Here is a 21,738-nt window from a genome sequence, read left to right as displayed (position 1 = left end):
TTCGATTTCGTTTATGTTCGCATAACATCGAATAGTTTTTTTATGTTGGAGTGAAGTAAAGGGCAGGAGGTTTACCTGATGAAAAGTGTCTACCACTGCCCATAGACGCATGCAACATCGGAGAGCTTGAGCGTTGTCGTCCTGAATACTTATAATATGAATCTTCAATATTTATGGTATGAGACTTGGGCAAAATATTCATGAAAATTTAAGAACATTAAGAATTTAAAGTACAACTCTAAACTTGCCTTGTATCTTTTAAAACTGTATTTCACATGTACGGCCAGTCGAAGATGCATATTTAAAAATCTTCACTTCATTTTAAAAAAGTTGATTTAAAACATCTTCAAATAAAATTTTGAGAACATTCATTAATGAATTCAAGCCACCTCGAATAAAAAAAAGCCGAGATGGCGTAGTGGTTAGAACGCATGAATCTTAACCGATGATCGTGGGTTCAAACCCGGTCAAGCACCACTGAATTTTCATTTGCTTAATTTGTAATTATAATTCATCTCGTGCTTGACGATGAAGGAAAACATCGTGAGGAAACCTGCATGCGTCTAATTTCATTGAAATTATGTCACATGTGTATTCTACCAACCCGCATTCGAGCAGCGTGGTGGAATAAGCTCTAAACCTTCTCCCCAAAAAGGGAGAGGAGGCCTTAGCCCAGCAGTGGGACATTAACAGGCTGTTACTGTTACATTAATGATTTATTAAAATATATGCTACGCATATCTGCTATGCGATATTTTATCCCAATCAAATTAATAAGATTAACACATAAATGTATATATACAATATTCATTGGTCGGGCTTCAGCAGATAGGTTAAGAAAAGGAAAAAAAATCTCCGCTTCGCATCGCTGCCAAGAACAAAAAAAATTATTGCGTTCGAAGACCCCATGCAATCGAATCACATCGAATAGTATTATTTAAAAACTATTAATTAGGTACGACGCAGCGGCAGTTTTTACACTTTCGATGGATTTTCCCGCGGCCACTGATTTTTTAATTTAGTTGAATACATAGAACAGAAGTTTTAATAACTCAGTTATTTGTTTAATTTTATGTGATTCTAATATAGGCATAATTTTAGTTTTGTAAAAACAATAATTATAATTAATATGCGTCTAATAACAAGGTGTGTTGTTGGCCGCTGACATACCATATAGTGGAGAAGAAAGAGAAAGACATAGTCGTTTAAGGCACATTTTATTGATGGACGGGAGGCTGGAAACATAAATATACATCGTAGTATATACAAACATAACATATAAATGACATCGTTAATGGCCTGCACTTTACAAATGTATACATTTCCGCATTATTGTAGGTAACGAATTCCAAAATAATTACTAAATATAGGTACTATCTAAACATTTTTAACATTTAATCTTAATATATATCACATTAAGTAATCTGTGTTAAACATATTTATGATTACTTGTATTGAAACTATTGACGGTACTGAACATGGAACATGTAGTCTACTTTATTTTACCAAAAGCTTAAACAAAAAAAAGTATATGAAAAAAATTGTTAGTATTATCTAAAATAACAATGTATGTATTATTGAGCAGTATGTCGATGTACACAGTCTGTACCTATCTTAAATGTTTAATTCTATTAGATAAACACTGGTAGTTTTGCTAAGTAGAGGAGAAATTTTGCTTTACGAAATTTTAAAACTTAATCAATTTCCTGTTCTTTTTAACCCATACAAGAAAAAGAGATCCTCTCAAATTAGTTTCATTAAAACAAAGAATCAACACGAATATCATTTTGATATACATACGAATTAAGTAGTTTTTCGTTTAGTTTATAAGTAGCAATTTATATTACTGGCACTAAAAGGCACTTTAAATATAATAATTAAAAAGTTGTCGACAGTAAAGAAATAATGTTACAACTGGCTTTTGGTGGAAGAAATAATAGCTATTATATGTTATTACTAGAAATATCTGTCAATATTCTTAATGTTATTATTTCAAATATCACACATTCACACTATTAACAATCAGCACCATTAAAAATATATTCAACAATGTCAAACGACAAACTTAAACCTTACTACCTTGTCTCATTATATTGACTACAAACATCTTAAGTGATATAACTTTTAGATTAAAATACACCATATTGTAAAACCTAAATATGCATTAATTTTTCATAAAATTGAATAAAAACCTGCTTCACTGGCAGTGCAATGAATATAGTACATATTCACTAATAATAATAATAATAAAGAGTACAAAAATGCTGTTTTGAGCAAAAAGTAAGTAGAAATTAGATTCTTAATTATTATTTCTTTCCCATAGCACACATTATATCAGATATATTTATAACATGAACAAACGAATACAAAATAAATTTTACACAATGGAATACATAATAAATTTTGGTACGAAAAGTGTGATTTCTCAACTAACAAGAAATTTTAAATCATACGTCTTGCTTATGCATAATGGAAGCATTGTTTATGAGTCACTTAAAGTTAATCTTCATTGTTTTGTTTTTATCCCCAATACGGAAGAAAATCATGAGATTTTTTAAGTAAGTTTTAATTGCTTGACATATATATTTTCATTTTTATCTAATAATAGCAATTTAAAACAAATATTAATTATTTATTAAAATAACAACAGCTAAATAATGATATAGAGTAACAGCGAACGAGTAATGCGTATATTTTTTATGTAGTTATAATAGCCTTGTTGTAAATGTTTTTGAAATTGAATTAAATATAAATTATGAAACTGTTACTAAAGTACTTACTAAAGTACTAAAGGATGAACTGTTGTATTGTTTAACTTAATTATTTATAATATTACCAGCCGTCTCAGTCTAAGTACTAAGTGTGATGCATTCGTAATCGACCACTATGTACAATATATGGCACACCTAAATCACTTTCCTTGCAATACTTATAATATATATTGTAGCACACCATTCATATCAAGTGAATGAAAGTGGCACAAAGGCTATACGCCTACATACTACCCAAATTTTAAATTGTGTAAACAATTTCTATAAAAGGAGTATATTGCATGTCCCTAATTGTATGGAAAGTCCACATTAGAGTTCATTATAACTATCACAGCCTTATCAGGAACTAAGTTTAACAAAACCAAAGTAAGTGTAACCTGGACGGAGCCACAGTGTCCTGTTTTGTTCTCGCTGAGCAACGTTTACAGTGTCTCCTTTATATAATCTGGCGACAGTTTGAACCGAGCAAGAGATTTGGGATTTATTTAGAGGTCTGGAGCTGGTGTCATCACCAGTAGCACATGTAGTTAGTAATCGTGGCTCCTGTGCAGGTTGCCTGGCCCAGACAAAGTAGCAGTTTGGAGCGTGCGTCAAATATACCACCTGATAAAAATGGATAAACTTGTAGTAAAGATCAACATATATGTACTTTATTTAATAAATAAATTAAGGGTAAAGTTCCCATTGGTTTGGAATGTAAATTTTACCACAAAGAGATGGCAAGAAACATAGTAGTTACTCTTTTTTATCAAACATATACACTTTAATTTAAGTTTATTGAGCCTAACTATACACTAAGCAAATGAAATAAGACATGTAACGGTTAATGTTAGCTCATTAATGTTGAGCCGCTCCCCTGGTAAGTCCCCATTATTTAAATAAGCCAATTGTTTTATATGACACAACACTTGTTATTCCTAGTATCATATCTTATGAATTATAAGTAATTACTTATAAATCATTAGGTATGTAAACAATTATATGTATTATACTTTATGATATATCATTATCACACCAAATGCTAAAGTTGCCCAGACTTCCAGGCTTCTGGAGATGATTTCATGAATTGTATGAAGTTTTTATAACTGAATAGCAATTAACTTCATGTAAATAAGATCATTAATTATTGCGTTAATTCTTAATTATTAAAAACAATATCTAATAAGGCAATAATAAATATGCTTTATTTACAGTACCTATAAAAATTTGAAATTTGAACATACCTGAGCATAGATTAAATACAGCCCATTCTCTTTGACGGTAAAATAATTAGTGTTCAGTTCAATTTTTGATTCACTGTTCTTCGTGGAGACTTCAACGTCACGAACCCATGGCCCAATATAAGCTGAAAAGATTATTTTATAATTAGTAAAGTAGTAGCTTAAGTATAATTTCGTAATAACAGTTACAAATACGTATATTCTCACCAGAACTAACGGAAACGTCAAACGGAAATTTATAACAAATAATAACTACATTACGCTCATAAATATTTTTTAGGAATCTGTTGTGTTACAAAATATTCAGGGGATTTATGGATGGTTATATTTAATTGACAAGCATAAGTTTGCCGTGTGAAAATATATCCATGTTTTAAAATATCGGCTAGTTTGTTTACTATTATGCCTTCAACAGCTCTATAACAATAATAATAAGTTTCACAGTCAGCTGTGATCAAGATAAGTTGGACTGGTCTTGGAACTAATTTGAAGTCGAGATGGCCCAGTGGTAAGAACGCGTGAATCTTAACCGATGAACGTGGGTTCAAACCCCCGGGAAAGCACCTCTGAATTTTCATGTGCTTAATTTCTGTTTATAATTCATCTCGTGCTTTTCGGTGAAGGAAAACATCGTGAGGAAACCTGCATGTGTCTAATTTCATCGAAATTCTGCCACATGTGTATTCCACCAACCCGCATTGGAGCAGCGTGGTGGAATAAGCTCCAAACCTTCTCGTCAAATAGGGAGAGGAGGCCTTAGCCCAGCAGTGGGACATTTACAGGCTGTTACTTTACTTTTACTTTGGAACTAATTTCAGGAATTTTTGTCATTCCTCTATACTATACAACAATCACAACACAATGTTGCCTATGAGTAATCGTCTATATTTGGTACTATACTAATTTAGTTCCTAGTTAAGTCTTCAATGTAATCAATTTATATTCATTAAACACTTCAAATAGTAGGTATTAATGATACACGATCAGTTTGACACTTTCTACGCGACAAAAGCCTTATGGAGCACTTTAGATACTTATTAAAAGCAAGATATCACCAGCATAAAAAATATATCGGACAATAATGATAGCATTCGGTATCGATTAGTTAGTATTAGTATAAAGCTCCATTGACACAGTGGAAATAACTGACCATAGTGAGCTTGAAGACAAGTGAGCGAACGAATATTTCTTATACTAATGTTATTTTTTGGGGATAAAAATAACATCGTGTGTCGTAATAAATATCCACCAAAAAGCACTAGAGCTGCTTGGCGAATAAGCATTAAAATCGCCCTATTATGCGCTGCATTGACATATTAACAGACTGTTACTTTATTTATTTTTGAATAAGAGCACTGAATTAATACCAATTAAAGATGATATATAATTCCGATTTTATTCAGACTCATTAATGTTTACAAATTTGACCTAAAGTCTAATTTCCTTTAATTGGGCTATAGCTGTTGAGGTATTTTACTTAATTACGTTTGTTTTCAGTACCACTGTGTAAATAATACGTTTTTATTAACATACTCTACTTCTGTTGTAGTTTAAATATTTGTGCAATAATTGTAATCTATTTAATTGTTTTCGTAATCTATGTGACGGAACTAAGTGCTGATTAATTTGAAGTGTAAATGATTGTATATATATGATATACAAACAAATCAAAATAAACAATGCACCTAGATGATTATACATTATATCATAAAACCTTAATTTAATTTCAATTTAAAATTTAATTAAAGGCATAAAGGACATGCTATGCTAGGCATCTCCCTCGTTGATCGTGTACCAAACGCAGAAATCTGACGAAAGACGAAAGTCGAAGATATTGGGAAGCGTATCACGAGGTTAAAGTGGAGATGGGCTGGACACTTGGCCAGACGAGAAGACGGAAGGTGGACTAAAGTCGTCACGGAATGGTGGCCTAGAGAAGCAAAAAGGCCAGTGGGCAGACCACCGGCCCGATGGTCAGACGATTGAGGAAGATGGCGGGTGCTCAATGGATGCGACTAGCACAGGACCGAGAGACCTGGCGCGCTTGTGAGGAGGCCTATGTCCAGCAGTGGATTAATGTGGGCTGAATATGATGATGATGACAAGGGGCATAACATCTTAGTTCCCAAGGTTGGTGGCGCATTGGTGATGTAAGCGATGGTTAACATTTCTTACAATGCCAATGTCTAAGGGCGTTTGGTGACCACTTACCATCAGGCCCATATGCTCGTCCGCCTTCCTATTCTATAAATATATATGGATAATATTAAATAATAATAATAAAGATCCACTAAGCGTGCAAGCATACAAAACAAAATATAATGAAAATGGTCAAGTATAAAATTGCTGGCTGGATGGTTTTAAATACACACATACAATTTTTATATTAGATAAACTCTATCTCAGGAAAGAAAAATTCCAAAAGAATGCTTATAAAACTATATCTATTCAATATATCAACTATGATATACTATGTTTTATCAAAATCCGTTTATTATAATTGAATACCACAAAAATATTAAGCGTGTTTTAAAATAATTTTAATTGTGTGTAAAATTATGCAGTGTTCTAACAATGTCTTTATTAATATTTTTTGTTGTTTATTCTGAAAACATGCCTCAATAATGTTATAAATTAAGCTTTTTAACCTTATTTTACAACTGATGTTAATATTAAAGTAATGTTTATTTTAAAATCTTTAATTTAAATTTAGTCTGTTTTATTAAATTTATTGAGTAAATAAAAACTAACTATACCAAGTTACCAATTGTTTATAAAATTAATTGTTTGGTACCCATTGCATCTGTTGCATGTTATTAGCAAGACTATATTTTCTAGTGAATGAGAAGGAATTTAAAAAAGGAATCATATAGCAATGTCTGGCCGTTTAATTGCTGCAAGAGATTAATTATTAATCAGAACTGGCATAAATATAAGCTAAGCATTTAACTATGTGACTGTACTTAATGGGTTCTTGAGTGTGCTAATATAATATGTACCTTATAACAATGTTATAAAGTTGATAATCTTTGACATGTGTAGGTGATTCATGTGTAATAAACACACATAGTATATATAAAGGCTTCATACACACATCCTGCGGTATAAATTAACATTTTAATGGGCATTCTTGAATTGTTGTATTAGATTTAATATCTATTACACTTTATTAAATATCAAAAAAGTTATTATTGACTTAATTAATATATAAAATTTAATTGAATTAATTAAAATATAAAATTTAAATATATTGTCGTGAATATATAAATCAATTCTCAAGAATATTATTTTAAATGTACACTTACATTGAGACCCAATGTTTAGTTCTCTCATAGCACCATTGAACTGTACGACTAGAGGCTCTGCAATAAAAGTATGAAATCATAATTTATGATGAAAATTACTATATTAATAGAAGGAGTGGACTGATTAAATAACTTATCCTACCTTTTTGGAAGACAGACAAATCATATACTGGTTCCAAATCATGACTAGGATTCTTTTTACTTGAGTCTACTAGTAGCATATCTTCACCAAGATCTTCAACATAATACTTCCTCGCGTTCGGTGATATTTCACTTCTACGAAAGTCCATTCGACCCTCACGTACCACCTCTGGTCCCTTGCCAAGGTGAGGCCTTAAATTAGAGACTAGCGGGCTTTGAACAGTTTTATCTTGATTTAGAACTCCCTCTCTTAGGTTTTGTATCAGAAACTGTTCTCTTAAGTCGTCTAGTTGCCTTCGCATCGAAATCATTTCGTTCCAGTAATAAAATGCAATGGAACAGCTTATTACCATACATATTACACTGAGTAAAAAGTTGAATATAAACAATAGCTTTATTTTCTTGGAAGACGCTATAGAAAATGTCGTATTTATATGAACACCGACGTCCGCCGGTTTCTCTAAAAAAAAATAAAACATGTTCGTTTAGTTTAATGTTTGAATTTTAAGTGTAGAGGGAATCTTTGGAACTGAAAATCACCTGTTTTCAGATGAATAACAGTCCCGTCGTTTACTTTGTTATTTTTACCCGTGTTCAAAAAAATATTCGCAGCACCTGGCGAATTCAAAGGGACCCCTTCACCTAGATTTATTTTTCTTTCGCCGTCCATCGTAAATATTATGATTGCGTGTTGTACTACACTATTTAGTACACTACACTACCGTTCATACAATCATTAGCGTAGGCGTCGCCGTCCCTAAACAAAGGAAGTAAAGCTTATTAAAAGTTCGCACGGCTCGTAAGATAACCGCGAGTTGATAACAAAAAAATCATGACACTTACGCACTAATAATAAAATAATCTTGAGTTTAATTCATTAATAAGTAATTATTTCACTGAAAACGTCTACATTTACAGTTTTTATCTCTATTCACTAAAAACAAGTCCGTCTACCGCACCAAAACAAACAAAAAAGTAAATAACACGAGCAAAACTTTCAATATGTTCGTTCGGCCGCCGGCTGGCATTGGAGCGCGCGCGCGGCTTGACCGCTACTGTCGACGCGCCAAATTCAAACTGCTCAGAGCCAAGCGCGATGTGAACGGAATGTAGGCCGACCGACAAGAGAGGCGTGTTTGCGAGTCGCGACTGTTTTGAGCTGGGCACTCGAAGGTTTTACAATGAGGGTTCGCCGTATCGTACTTATAATCGTTTTTAATTTTTTCAAAGCATTAATATTGTTGATTTCAGCAAATATTTTAATGTTGACGGATAGCTCAACTGCTTTTCATTTCTAAACCAATTAATAAAATTTGCTTCATGGTTTAATTTGTAAATATAATATTATTTATTATATTTAGTTTAATAACTGAATAGTATAAGAATTAAGTTATAAATTTGAATGTTATACAACTATATTGATTAAAATTACAAGTATTTTTATTCAGATTATAAAAATAATATCTTAATATAGAACATTTTTTTCGTAGGTCAGATAATAGATCACTTATTTAAAAGTAAAGTTTTTAGATTTATAAAAATAATTATCTAATATTATCTTTATATGTACTATGTCCATAATAATAAGTCAATAATAATAATGTAATTTGTTTTGCATATCGTGATTTAATTATATTATTATAAAATAATAAGTTCCCATGGGAACATCTGTGGCCATATGTTATTTAATTATTAAGATAATCAGAATCTAATATTTTTTTTCGTAATTCAGTGTACAATAATTCTTTTTTGTATTGTCACAGATTTTTCAACAAGTTTTTTTTTGTTTATGTTTAATGTAATGTTAGTAAATTATATAAAGATTTTATATGTTGTTGAATTAATGGCAAATCGGAATTTATGTTTACCAGATAGAAATACAGTATTCTACTTATAGCTTAATTTAAAATACCCCAAACATTTTGAACAATTTTTTATTTCTGCTATTTAAAATAATAATTGTTCAATTTTCTGAGTCTTATGTATGGTATGCGCCAGCTGCTACCCATAGCACGTCTGGTAAAGATACATTTACACAGAGAGTTTTTAGACATGTGGTTTGTGCCTTTGGGAAACCAGTTTCTGAAGGTCCTTCATATAGAAGCTTATGGTATATTGCACTACCAAAAATAGGAAGACAGTATCATTCATATAAAAATAATGTAGATATTTATAAATATCCTAAATTTTATATTCTGACAGGCTTTCTTTTTTTGTAATTCTTCAATAATCAATATTATATATTTGACATTTTATATAAAAAAAAATTAAGGTGACTCGATGTTGTTTTCCTTTATGTTTAACCACGAGTTTAAATGACTGTTGGACGTTGACGTATTTTCATATTTAGAAAAACAATGTACACGTGGTAGCACCATATTGGGTGCATAAACATTTGCGACCAAAAGAAGTATATACAATTCTAACAACTTTTAGAAAAAAATACCATCGGAAATAATTAATCGTAGTTATATTTGTGGCTCGTAATTAATTATGTAGGTTAAATCGCATCTTTAAGGAAATGTCACGATAGCGAAGTCGATTACTATAAACAAAGCCTTATCAGAATTCTAAGCCCATGTGGACAAATTTAGCAAGACTATTCGTGAGCGCGCTCCATGCGGAATGTTTTTGCATTTACTGTAGGCTCGTTGCTAAGATTCAAGAAATGCAATGCTTGTCATGTGCTTAGCAAATCTTATGGGTACTAATAATAGAATTCCGTCCTGTTTGAACATTTGGTGTTGCTGCTGTAGAACTTTTTGTTATATTTCCGTTACTGAAATATTTACATTATCTAGCTAACTTAGAATGTTACGACGAACATTCTATTCAAAGCCAGAATGACCGAGATAAAAAATGGGCGCCAGAAAAACTATTATTCTAAATCTCAGGTAGTCTGGCATATTCTTACCTTGAATTGTATATCTGAAGGACTTAAGAGATTATATTACTGCGGATAGAAATCAGGTACAGTATTTAACAGGTACAGAATTAAATAAAACCTGCAGGATTTGTTAATACGTCCCTACATTAATAAATAAAATTACGTTTTTAGAATACTAACAAATCCGTTATAGGATGTTCTTATCATATTTAACATTACTATAGCACGAGTGTTGATGTAGCGCTGTAAATAGAATTGTATTTACATTGTGTTTGGTATTTATATTGATAAGCTTGTTTCATACTAAACATAAAAGTTGAGAATTAAATAATTACCTACTTCTAGCACGTACTGCATACGTTCATTGGAACAAGTATATGACTTGTACATAGTTAAGCTTTTTACAGGTATAAAATCTACGTATTATTCATTATTCATAATGTTATGTAGAAATAAGGATTTATTAATTACTCCCACGGTACATACTTGACGATAAGAAAAAGAAAAAGACGAACTTTAAAATAAAATATCATTTAAACTAAAAACTTTAACGTCATAATGATACACTGTAAAATTATTATTATTTAACTATACGCTTATAATATTGAATCAATTATGTTTAAAGTCCGCGCAAAAGCAAGGCAATGCAAATCTATTATAATATATACTTATATATTTGGATATGTTATGGATATTATAGATATGCTTTTAATTAAACGCACAAAACAGTTACTGAGTTTTTACATGCTTTTATTTTACTTGCAATGTATGTTTGTTCGGGTGGAATCTTGCAACTCAATTTTGAAGCAGATGTCTTCCACCGATTGAACTAAAATTTTGTATACACGTTTTCTTTGGATGACAATGCATGGTTAGCTGTGTGACGTCTACATCCAACATGGCGGAACACCCAAGATGGCGGACTATTTATTGCTCACTCCTACAATATGGATCTAGTTATAGTATATAGAATACAATATGCATCTAGTTATAGGACTGGCTGAGAATAACTCAAAAAATAAAGTGACGTTACTCTAAATCCAATATGGTTGACTTCTAAAGATGGCGGAGTAATTTTTTTATGCTTTCCTACAATATTGGTATTAAATAACAAGCGTCTACAGCAATTAACATGAACACATCACACAATGAACAGATTGAGAAACATGTCCAGCGATAATTAAAAATAAATTTAAAGTAAAAATACCTTTTCAAAAACGAGCTTTTATTAAATAGTATTAGACAAACAATTTTATTGTGTTATTAAAACAAATGGTCTTTCTAAACACAACAGGTAAATCTCCAATTGTTTAATATGACAATACATTCTTTTGTACTAAAATTTGACAAATACTCGTATTTTTATCAAAAAATCTTCGAGGGTCCTATTGCTAGAATAAGCGCCATTGTATATTTAATGCACTTGTATTTATCGTTATTGTTAGCCTGCTTGTCGGTTAAGGAATACTTCGTTATTTCTCAAGAAATACATATAAATTTAAAAGTGATCTCTAAAATTAATGAAATGCATGCTGCGAAAGAAACTTTGATGTATCATTCACCACTCGAAATGGCCACTCCACCATGATGGCATAATCTCCAAGTTTTAAGCGTGAACATTTTATCATAGAATCAGCCTTCTAGTTGTTGCATTTGTAAAATATAAATAACTAAATTTATATAGTTACAAAAAATTAATATAAAATCTAGGTATCTGTGAAAGAAACTGGGGGATACTAACAAATTGTCACTTTATTGCAATCGAATCGAAGCGTGATCGTTGCCGTTTATCCGTTTTCCTATTATTTAATTTAATTATCGACTATTGCCATAAAACTTGCCATAATGCATTAAAAATTGCCATAAAAGTTAACAATTAAGTTTGGTTTTGATACAACGGTATTTGTTAACATATTATCGGTTCGGTTCCGATTTGAAAAAATTATTCAAAGTAGGTCCCAATTGAGTCGGGAACGTATCGTAATCGTTATAGATTAATATAATTAGGCCCCTGTTTGACGCATTAAGCTTGAAATCCTTTTTGCCGGGAAAAGATTCCTTTAGAAAGAAACTTTACGACTGAACTCATATTATTCAGATTTGTCTTATTAAAATGCGCCGAGATGGCGCAGTGGATTGCTTATCGAACCAGTAGAGAATTAATATTTTTCTTCTTTACTGAATAAAGTGTTTGACTTTGACTTTAGCTGAAACATTCTTAAACGAAGATCGTGAAGAACACAAAAATCATTTAACGTGCTTAATTTGTGTTCCTATTTCCTCCAGTTTTTGGCAGGAAAGGGAAGTATCGTAAAGAAACCTGCATGTCCGATGAAATTCTAAATTTCTGAAGCTGCGTGATGGAGTACGCTTTATTTTACCAGTTTTAATTTATAGACGATTGATTTCTGATATCATTTGAAGATGTGGTTTTTAGAAAGAGGTTGGGAAGGGTCAGCCACAGTTATTTATGTATGCATTATTATTAGTATTCTGAACAATCAATGAGTGTCTCGTGTAACTGACACGAAAATACGGCGAAGAAATTGGAGCTCCCTAAATGAATCATACAGGGTTGGCGATTTTTATTATATTTCTGTATAACATGTTATGTATATATAATAAGACTGAATAAAATATGAAATAAAATTATTAAAATAATTTCTGATTTATTTATCAACTTTTTTGTAGTTAAATGGAATTTTAATATAAACGAGGTATTTAATGTTATTTTTATTGTATTAAATTTTCGCATATACTAATTACGATATTTGTTGTCAGCCCTATACAAATTTCCCTGCGCTCATTGTTTTAAAAATTGTTGAATCGGCACTGCGTGTTTGCAATATTACTCAAAGAGACAAATTCTTTGTTACCGTTACTCATTCACATATTAGGGTTTATGGAACAAAGGTAATATAGGCATTAATGCGTTCTTGAATCATTCATTACCTAGTGACATAAGTCACGTACGAAAGTTATTCAAATGATTACTATCAGTACACCTTTGATACATTTAATTGAACTCCGTTTTAGCGTAACTTAAAAAATAAGGATAATTAAATTAAGCAGTTTATGCATGTAATATTTTATTGAACATTACATACATAAATTCCTGAATAGATTTTTGTAATATTTTATGGAATAATTTTTCTAGCAGTTTAGTCAGTTGTTTTTCGAAGGGATGTTTTATTTGAGCGGCGAATTTAAAAATAATTACTCATATTAATTTACATATAATACAAGCTATGTTAATTATTAAGTGTATAATACAAACTATGTTAATTATAAAATGTAAGTAACATTTATTAAATGAAAAATTAAATAATGATTTTAAAATAAAATAAATAAGAATGCAACTTTAAAAATTTGCTTGCATGTACACTAAAACTAAGAACTTCAAAAATATTCTCTATATGTTATTACTGTTATTGGTACATTTTAATAAAATTATCTCATTAATCTTCTAAGTACGAATACGCGAACGAAAAATGTATAAGCAAAAAATGTTATGTTTTATTTAAAAAAAAAAATAACATTATCATACTCCATACATACGGGTTCTAAAATTAAGTTCAGCCTAATACCTTATGTATTTAAATAAAAGTTAATAAGTAAAATAAATTGCATCACAGTATCAACTTTCGTTTGCGTCGACCAAATACAGAATTATATCGGCAATCTTGATTAAAGCCTGAACGCAAAATTTATTTTTGTCTTAGCACTTACATTTTGTGTTCCGGGATCGTTGGAGTGAGTAACGCTGTCATTGCCCCAGCTCTACATCACCGTTACGAAGATGTTTGTTTTTAGGTCATTCATTCTGACACCGTAACATAAAGTAACAATAATAAGGTGTACTAATCATACTACCGCTTTTTATGCGGTAGCGGTATAAGATTATATTTAGTTGCCGAAATTCATAATTTCTCAAGCTCGTCTAACTAACTCATTTTTCATGATTTTTAATGAAATGATATACGTTTCGTTAAGTTTAATTCGACTTAACAATGTTCAATATTTAAGTTGCGTAGGTTTGTGTCATTGATGAAGATTTTTAAAATCAACAATAAACATTTAATCTTACTATATAATTACATATACTTATTGTAAAAATATTGTTTCGTGATAATCGTACACCTACGGAACACTATCGTCTGCGTGACACACAAACTCTCCTGAAAACTTTCTTATTATTGATCGGACAAATTCAAAAATAGGCTTCTGTTAAGCAGTAATAGGTATTTTAGTATTATTTTAGTGAGTTTATATTTAGCGATTGTTAGAGATTAGTAGAGTTCAAATGAGTTTTGTTACAAGCATATTGTTTATCTATGTTTGACGCTTTCATATAGAATAAATTAACAACAAAAAGCGAACTAAAACTTAAAGAGTTTATGTTTTTTGTAATTTTACTCATGTTTTATGCCCCGACTCTAAATTGAATTTCATATTTAACCGATTAGTTAATATAGCTATCGCCAGCTTATAAAGCTACAGATTTTTAGCAAGGCAGTAAGAAGTTCTTAAACAGGTTGAGGTTAGGAAGTTAGCCCTCGTACCCCGGAAAGCAAGTAAAGACGTTAGTCCCGCGTGTTTTGTCTCACCGGTCGTAACAGATTGCCGTTCCCTCAGACTATGATAGCCGTGGCCGAAATCGGTCAGAATAATAATATCCTTATCATTTTAAAAATGAATCTATACGTCTATGGGTACAGTCTACATAATATATGTTATTTCAACCTCACTAGTATTTTTAATTATTTTTGTCTTTGATATTTTCGTCTTTGTGATACAGCCCACAGTAGAATCCCACACCAATGAGGTTTACGTAAAATAAGATATATGTAATAAAAAAGTGTGAGAGTTTGAGTTAAATAAAACCGAGAGATAATTTCTTAAGTTTATTTAAAATTGCATATTTATTTATATGTGTACAAGAACATGAAATTCAAGAAGAAAGAAGAAGAATTTGTGTCAATTACATGAATGTTTTGTTCGTATTAATTTCCGCTGTACGATGTGACGGTACACACGCACGAATTTCGAAGAAAGCGAAATCATTACATTCCAAAGTTTGAATCATTAAAGTCTAATAATTAGCACAATAGAAAAAAATTGTTACGAAATATGAAACACTTCTTAATACATGGATTAATTGATAAAATTTGTCTGTATGTAATTTTTTTTATAATTATTTTATCATTAAAATAGGCTATGCAGACAGTTTTTTTTTCTTTTTTAAAATATTTACTGGTGGTAGGGCTTTGTGAAAGTCTCTTCTCGTCTGGGTAGGTAACACCCACTCATTATTCTACCGCAAAACAGCAGCACTTGGTATTGTTTGTGAATGATGAGTGAGTCAGTGCACAAGCGACATAACATCTTAGTTCCCAAGGTTGGTGGCGCATTGGTGATGTAAGCGATGGTTAACTTTTAACATTTCTTACAATGTCAACGTCTAAGGGCGTTAGTGACCATTTACCATCAGGTGGCCCATATGCTCGGTCGCCTACCTATACTATAAAAAAATGTAGTTAATAATAATATAAAATGAATTAATACTCTATAACTATGTTACTATTTTCATTTAATTTTTTTTTAGTTATCGTATTGAGTAAAAAGTAAAAAACCAGCACTAGGCCACGCTAGGCACTCAGATAATTATGTCATGAAGCATATGAAACTACGAAAAAATATTGTTATATCACCGGAACATTTTAAATATCTATAAAGCAAAGTTAGAAAATTAAAATATTATAATTACAAATTGTTTTAAACGTGGAATGATTCACATTTAAAAAAGGTAAATGAACTTGGTGCTAAACGATTTTTTCTTTATAACGTGGAAAACGATATCTTTGTCATGTACGGGTACGTGTTGAGTGATTGTTCCGTTATAAGTTAATTTATAAAACTGTATATACAAATAGCTTCAATCGGAAGTTATAACAATAACACGACGCACGTAATGTCATTGTCGTTGATTTTGAGTCTTTAGAATCTGTATTATAAGATATTCAAACTTAAGCTTTTATGTTTGAGCTAATTTTGTTGCACACAAGCTATAAACCAAGCTAATGTATCCGAACTAAAATATATATAATCTTATTTTTAACTCCATAGGGGAAATATCAAATTATTTTAGAGTAGAGGTTGGATGAGAATCGGAACCATTTTATTCTTCAGTACACTCAGACTACTAGATATAACTACTTCAAAAGTACAATTTTCAATCAAATATACGGAACTGATGTTAAGAATTATTAGAATTATTTATGTATAAAATAATGACATATTCAGAATACCAGTCGCCTTATCATTAAACTACAATCCATGAAGAAATCGAATAGGATAATTTGAGGAAAGTTATATTTAAATTAATTGTGGAGGGGGATTTTATAAGTAAGTCATCATTGACATATATATTATATAACTTTGTTATTTTTGGATGACAATGAAATTACGATTTTTTTAACTTACGTAATAATAATTTATATTATAACAAATGTTAATAAACACGCAAAAGAGCGTTAACATATTATTTATAGTGTAGGCATCTATCATTCGGTTATATAAAATACGCATTGGCCGGCTGCCAAGTAAAGTCTCCCTTACCTATTTATTTAGTCCCTACGCTGGCGCTTTGCCAGTATTACCGATGAAAGTCTAGTAAAATATCCTAGATTCTATACTGTAACGACCTTGAGGCGAAGCCATAAAACATCTCGATTTTCTAGTGAACTTGAATGTTTTCAGTTTTACTTTCAATGTACTCATATTACGAAGATATTATTAAGATTATGCAAATATAACATTTAAAAAATAACAAATTATAAATGTAATTATATTATTTTATATAAATGTAATTATAATACTTATAATATATATATACTTATAATATTTAATTATACTATGTATATATATATCAATATATATAGTATAATTAAAGCGCATATAGCTAAAAAGTAAAAAATGTTTTCGAACCAGTACATTATTTGTTGTATATTGTATAAATATAATATATAAAATTAAATAAAACTTAAGCACATTAAAACTATTTTGATGAAACTCAACAAAATAACTTATATTTTTTAATCCAAGAAGACGCACCCCACTATTACAAATCACATTGCACATTTGCATTGTAGCCTATATATCCAAATATATCTATTTTAGCGGTCAACTCATAATTTGTCAAAAAACAAATACTGGAGATGTCTCTGGCAATCAATTTAACTTGATTTGAATGTAATTGCCTCTTGGCTATAGACTCTTGTATGCTGACTCGAGTGAAGTATGGTTGTTCTAGACTAACAACAGTTATCCTGACCCGAATGCCGAACCGTTAGTGACATAGTCCTTTAGTAAAGTGGAACGGCGAAAGCATTCGATAAAAATAATGTGTCCATATGATAAAAAAACTACAACGGTTTACGGTATTCTTGGCTTATTTGTGTTTTCATATTTTGGTTTTGTAGTACAGAAATTTATAGTGTAATTAAAAAGAACTACATATTTCGACTATCTTAAATTAATATCAGCTTTACATAGTAATTTATAATTTATATATTACAGTTTAAAATTTACTTAGATTATATGTAGATATAGAAATTTAAACTCGAGAAATAAATAAATAAATCGAGTTTGTTATAGGATTAATTCTGTATTTAATTCTTGAGTATTGTCTGACTCATCGTACAAGTTAGTCAATCTCTTCTAGGAGCTGTTCTCTGAAAATCAAACCGTCTCGTATTTTTTTATACTTATAATATCTTAAGTATTTATAAAGAGTGGTAATTGGGTTACGATCTCGATAAATTGTTGTTAATATTACTAATGTAAATGTAAAATAAGCCGAGATGGCCCAGTGGTAAGAACGCGTGAATCTTAACCGATGAACGTGAGTTCAAACCCGGGCAAGCACCACTGAATTTTCATGTGCTTAATTTGTTATTATAATTCATCTCGTGCTTGACGGTGAAGGAAAACATCGTGAGGAAACCTGCATGTGTCGTATTTCACTGAAATTCTGCCACATGTGTATTCCATCAACCCGCATTGGAGCAGCGTGGTAGAATAAGCTCCAAACCTTCTCCTCAAAAGGGAGAGGAGGCCTTAGCCCAGCAGTGGGACATTCACAGGCTGTTACTGTTATATTACTAATGTTTGTATTTTCCATTCATCACTGTCACATCGTTTGAATATGACGTGTAATAATAACTATGACAAAAACTGTTATGTGCAAATTAATAGTGACTTTAAAATTAGATCTTGACCAGTCGAAAATAAAAAAAACCATCACGCGATTTATTAATTTAACTAAATATGTAAATACATAATAAGGATCAGTTAGTAAACACTTTCTTGCAAAATTGACACGTTATGTAACACGTGATCAAATAAATGTTAATATTAACCGTATTGGTGTCTTAGGTCATGTTTATTTACATTATTTTGTTTAACATTAGTTTGAATAACAACATAATTTCATATAAAAATAAATAGGATCTTATATGATACACATACACAATAAATATTTCAATTTAGAAATGCTTAAAGTGTTTATGTATTTTTTTAATAAGAAAATTTTATAGTTGCATGCAATTCAATAATGTATATATCTAATAATATATATATATATATAATTAAAACAAAAATATTAATAATGATAATAATTAATTGTAATGAAATTAGACACATGCAGGATTCCTCACAATGTTTTCCTTCACCATCAAGCACGAGATGAATTATAAACACAAATTAAGCACATGAAAATTCAATGGTGCTTGCCCGGGTTTGAACCCACGATCATCGGTTAAGATTCACGTGTTCTAATCACTAGGCTATCTCGGCTTATTAAAGACGGTTCAATAAACTTAAATTCCTCCTGGGCTTTTAATGAAAGTGTACAATATGGCGTCAAATTCTTGAAAATATTCCGATAATTTTAGTAAAGTAACTCGAGAATTTGGCACAGTTCAATGACCTCATCCTTTTCGGAGACTTTTTCTTTTATAATATAATTTTACACGATTTTTTTCTGATTTTATGCTTATAATTTTGGAGTTTTTTTAGGATATACTTTTATTTCTTGTTGAAAAGATTTTAGTTGTCTTGAATTTTACGTAAGAGTAAGTCACGAATTGTTAAATTTAATCTTATAAGATTATTTAATATTTAAACTATCAAAAAAATAATGTAATAAAATTATAATTATCTTGATATTCTTTATATTTTAAGAGAAAAGCGAAATAATAAGGAATTTGTATAATTTTGTTGATAGCCAATAACTGCATCCTCATTTGGTCCGCAGACTTATACTCTGAGTAACTTTAGAGGAAACCTTTCAAAACCAAATACCAAGAAAGGATATACTCGTATAAAGTATGCAATCGTTTTTGTTTTTTTAAAGTAAAAAATAAGGTCAAACAGTAAATAGTTTACATACAATTTAAAAGATAGCTTAGCAAATATAGAGTATGGATGCTGACGGATGTTAATGATTGCACAACGTTTACTATTTCAACTTACGCATAAAATTATAAACAATATCATTATTTCACCTTTACGACTAACACAAAATATATTATAACTATATAACCTATTTAATGGCATTAAAGACGATTTTTGTTTGGAAATTTATAAGTTATGTAAACGATTTTCAATAACATCAAAGTACATTATATAATATCATTGAATCGGCTTATTTCTTTGTATCTATTGATTATTATTGGAAAATTGTAGCCGATCTATGTAATAAGACACTGTAATATCGAGACATTGTTTACAATGGCTGTGAAATACCTTACTGTGAAATTTGAGTAAGTCGTTTTTTTCGGGAGAGCGAGGTCATGTTGTTATTAATATGTTTATTACTTAGTATGTAATACGCAAAATTGTAACGTGATCATGGTCAGATATCTTGATATAGAATTAATATAATTATGATTGTAAAATAACAGGCAACGGATATCTCAAAAAGTTATCTCTATTATTAAATACTTAGATAAAAATCAAATTAATTATAAAATAATTATCAATCAACAGCCAATCATTGTCCACTGCTGAACATAGGCCTCTCCCAAGGTGCGCCAAAGTTCCCTGTCCTCCGCCTTCCGCATCCAGTTGGTGCCCGCCACCTTCTTAAGGTCATCGGTCCACCTGGCTGGAGGGCGCCCTACGCTGCGCTTGTCTTCCAAAGCGTTGGTGAACAGTTTCGGGGATATTACATCCCCCTGTCTCACCCCCCTGCGCAGTTGGATCGCCTTCGTCTTACAGTCCTGGATGTGGACAGTCATTGTAGCGGCGTTGTACAGACATCTCAGTACCTCGATATATCTCCAATCGATATGACATCTCTGCAATGAGTCTAGCACTGCCCAGTTTCGATGGAGTCAAAGGCTTTCTCGTAATCCACAAAAGTCGTGGAGGACCGGCTTAAAATAGTACTCCCCCAATCTCATCCCGTGGGTGTGTCATAAGAGGCGACTGAGGGACGGAGGAAAAGAGGGGATGGGCAGCAGCGTCCCCCCCCCATTAACATCTTACCCCCCTACTGCGCTCGCCAACACGCCTGCTAAGCGCGGCGAGTACGGGCAAACCCTCCTCAATGGCAGATGCGCCCAAAAAAAGGCCCCCAGTTACCGGCAAATCCGCTAGGCCCGACCAAGGTAGCGGTCGCGGTATCGGCAGAGCAGGGGGTGCAAAGAATCACTGGCTTACGGCAGGCTACCATATAAAACGACTTCACATGGCAACGTACAATGGACGCTCGATGAGGCTGGACCATCACCTCGCCGAATTAGAAGTAGAGTTAAGTCATATAAACTGGCATATACTGGGGTTATTTGAAGTCCGAAGACAGGGGGAGGACACGATAACTCTAGAGTCCGGTAACTTACTCTACTTCCGCGAAGGTGATAACCTCTCCCAGCGTGGTGTCGGTTTTCTAGTCAAAAAGGATCTCATTAGCAGCATTGTGGAAATCAGTAGTGTGTCGAACCGGGTAGCGTACCTTGTCCTAAAACTTTCCGACATGTACTCCCTGAAGGTCGTACAGGTATATGCGCCAAATTCGGCATACTCTGATGATGTGGTCGAAGCGATGTACGAGGACATCACAAATACCCTCAACGACACCTCGAAGGCCCACTACAATGTTGTTATGGGAGACTTTAATGCTAAAGTGGGAGTACAAGATAGCGGTGAATCGAAAGTCGGACCTTACGGCTTGGGCTGCAGATATCACAGGGGGCAAATGCTGGTAAAATAATTAATGCCGTGACAATAAATATCCTTTGTATAAAGTTTTAATTTTAGTGTTCACTCTTACAATTTTTTATTTTAAATTAAAATTTTCCAAATTTATAGTGTTGGTAATTTTATTTACTTCCTTAAAATTAATTATACAT

At 31.5% G+C, this 21,738-nt stretch overlaps 1 protein-coding gene across 2 annotated transcripts; it reads right to left on the bottom strand.

The window, feature by feature from the left end:
* Window positions 1-1,201: 1,201 nt before the first annotated feature.
* LOC126772626 (uncharacterized) lies at window positions 1,202-8,604 on the bottom strand. Of its 2 annotated transcripts, none has more exons than XM_050493018.1 (6): window positions 8,281-8,604; window positions 7,978-8,194; window positions 7,439-7,897; window positions 7,297-7,353; window positions 3,995-4,116; window positions 1,202-3,374 (listed from the first exon to the last, which is right to left on the bottom strand). In XM_050493018.1, exons 2-6 carry the CDS (start codon window positions 8,105-8,107, stop codon window positions 3,111-3,113), a joined length of 1,032 nt encoding a protein of 343 aa, XP_050348975.1. In that variant the 5' UTR covers window positions 8,108-8,194; window positions 8,281-8,604; the 3' UTR covers window positions 1,202-3,110. The 2 variants fall into 2 exon arrangements, with proteins under 2 accessions (XP_050348975.1, XP_050348983.1); XM_050493026.1 differs by having other exon boundaries at window positions 8,026-8,194.
* Window positions 8,605-21,738: the final 13,134 nt, after the last annotated feature.

The sequence above is a fragment of the Nymphalis io genome, chromosome 1 (assembly GCF_905147045.1).
Source record: "Nymphalis io chromosome 1, ilAglIoxx1.1, whole genome shotgun sequence".
Lineage (NCBI taxonomy): Eukaryota > Metazoa > Arthropoda > Insecta > Lepidoptera > Nymphalidae > Nymphalis > Nymphalis io.
Note: the sequence above shows the minus strand (reverse complement) of the source record. Positions and strands in the feature narration are given on the sequence as shown.

Coding starts and splice junctions, on each gene's coding strand:
- LOC126772626 (XM_050493018.1), bottom strand. CDS start 8,107: ATGGACGGCGAAAGAAAAATAAATCTAGGTGAAGGGGTCCCTTTGAAT. Junction 7,898..7,977: donor TGTTATTCATCTGAAAACAG/GTGATTTTCAGT, acceptor ATTTTTTTTTAG/AGAAACCGGCGGACGTCGGT. Junction 3,375..3,994: donor TGTATTTAATCTATGCTCAG/GTATGTTCAAAT, acceptor CATTTTTATCAG/GTGGTATATTTGACGCACGC.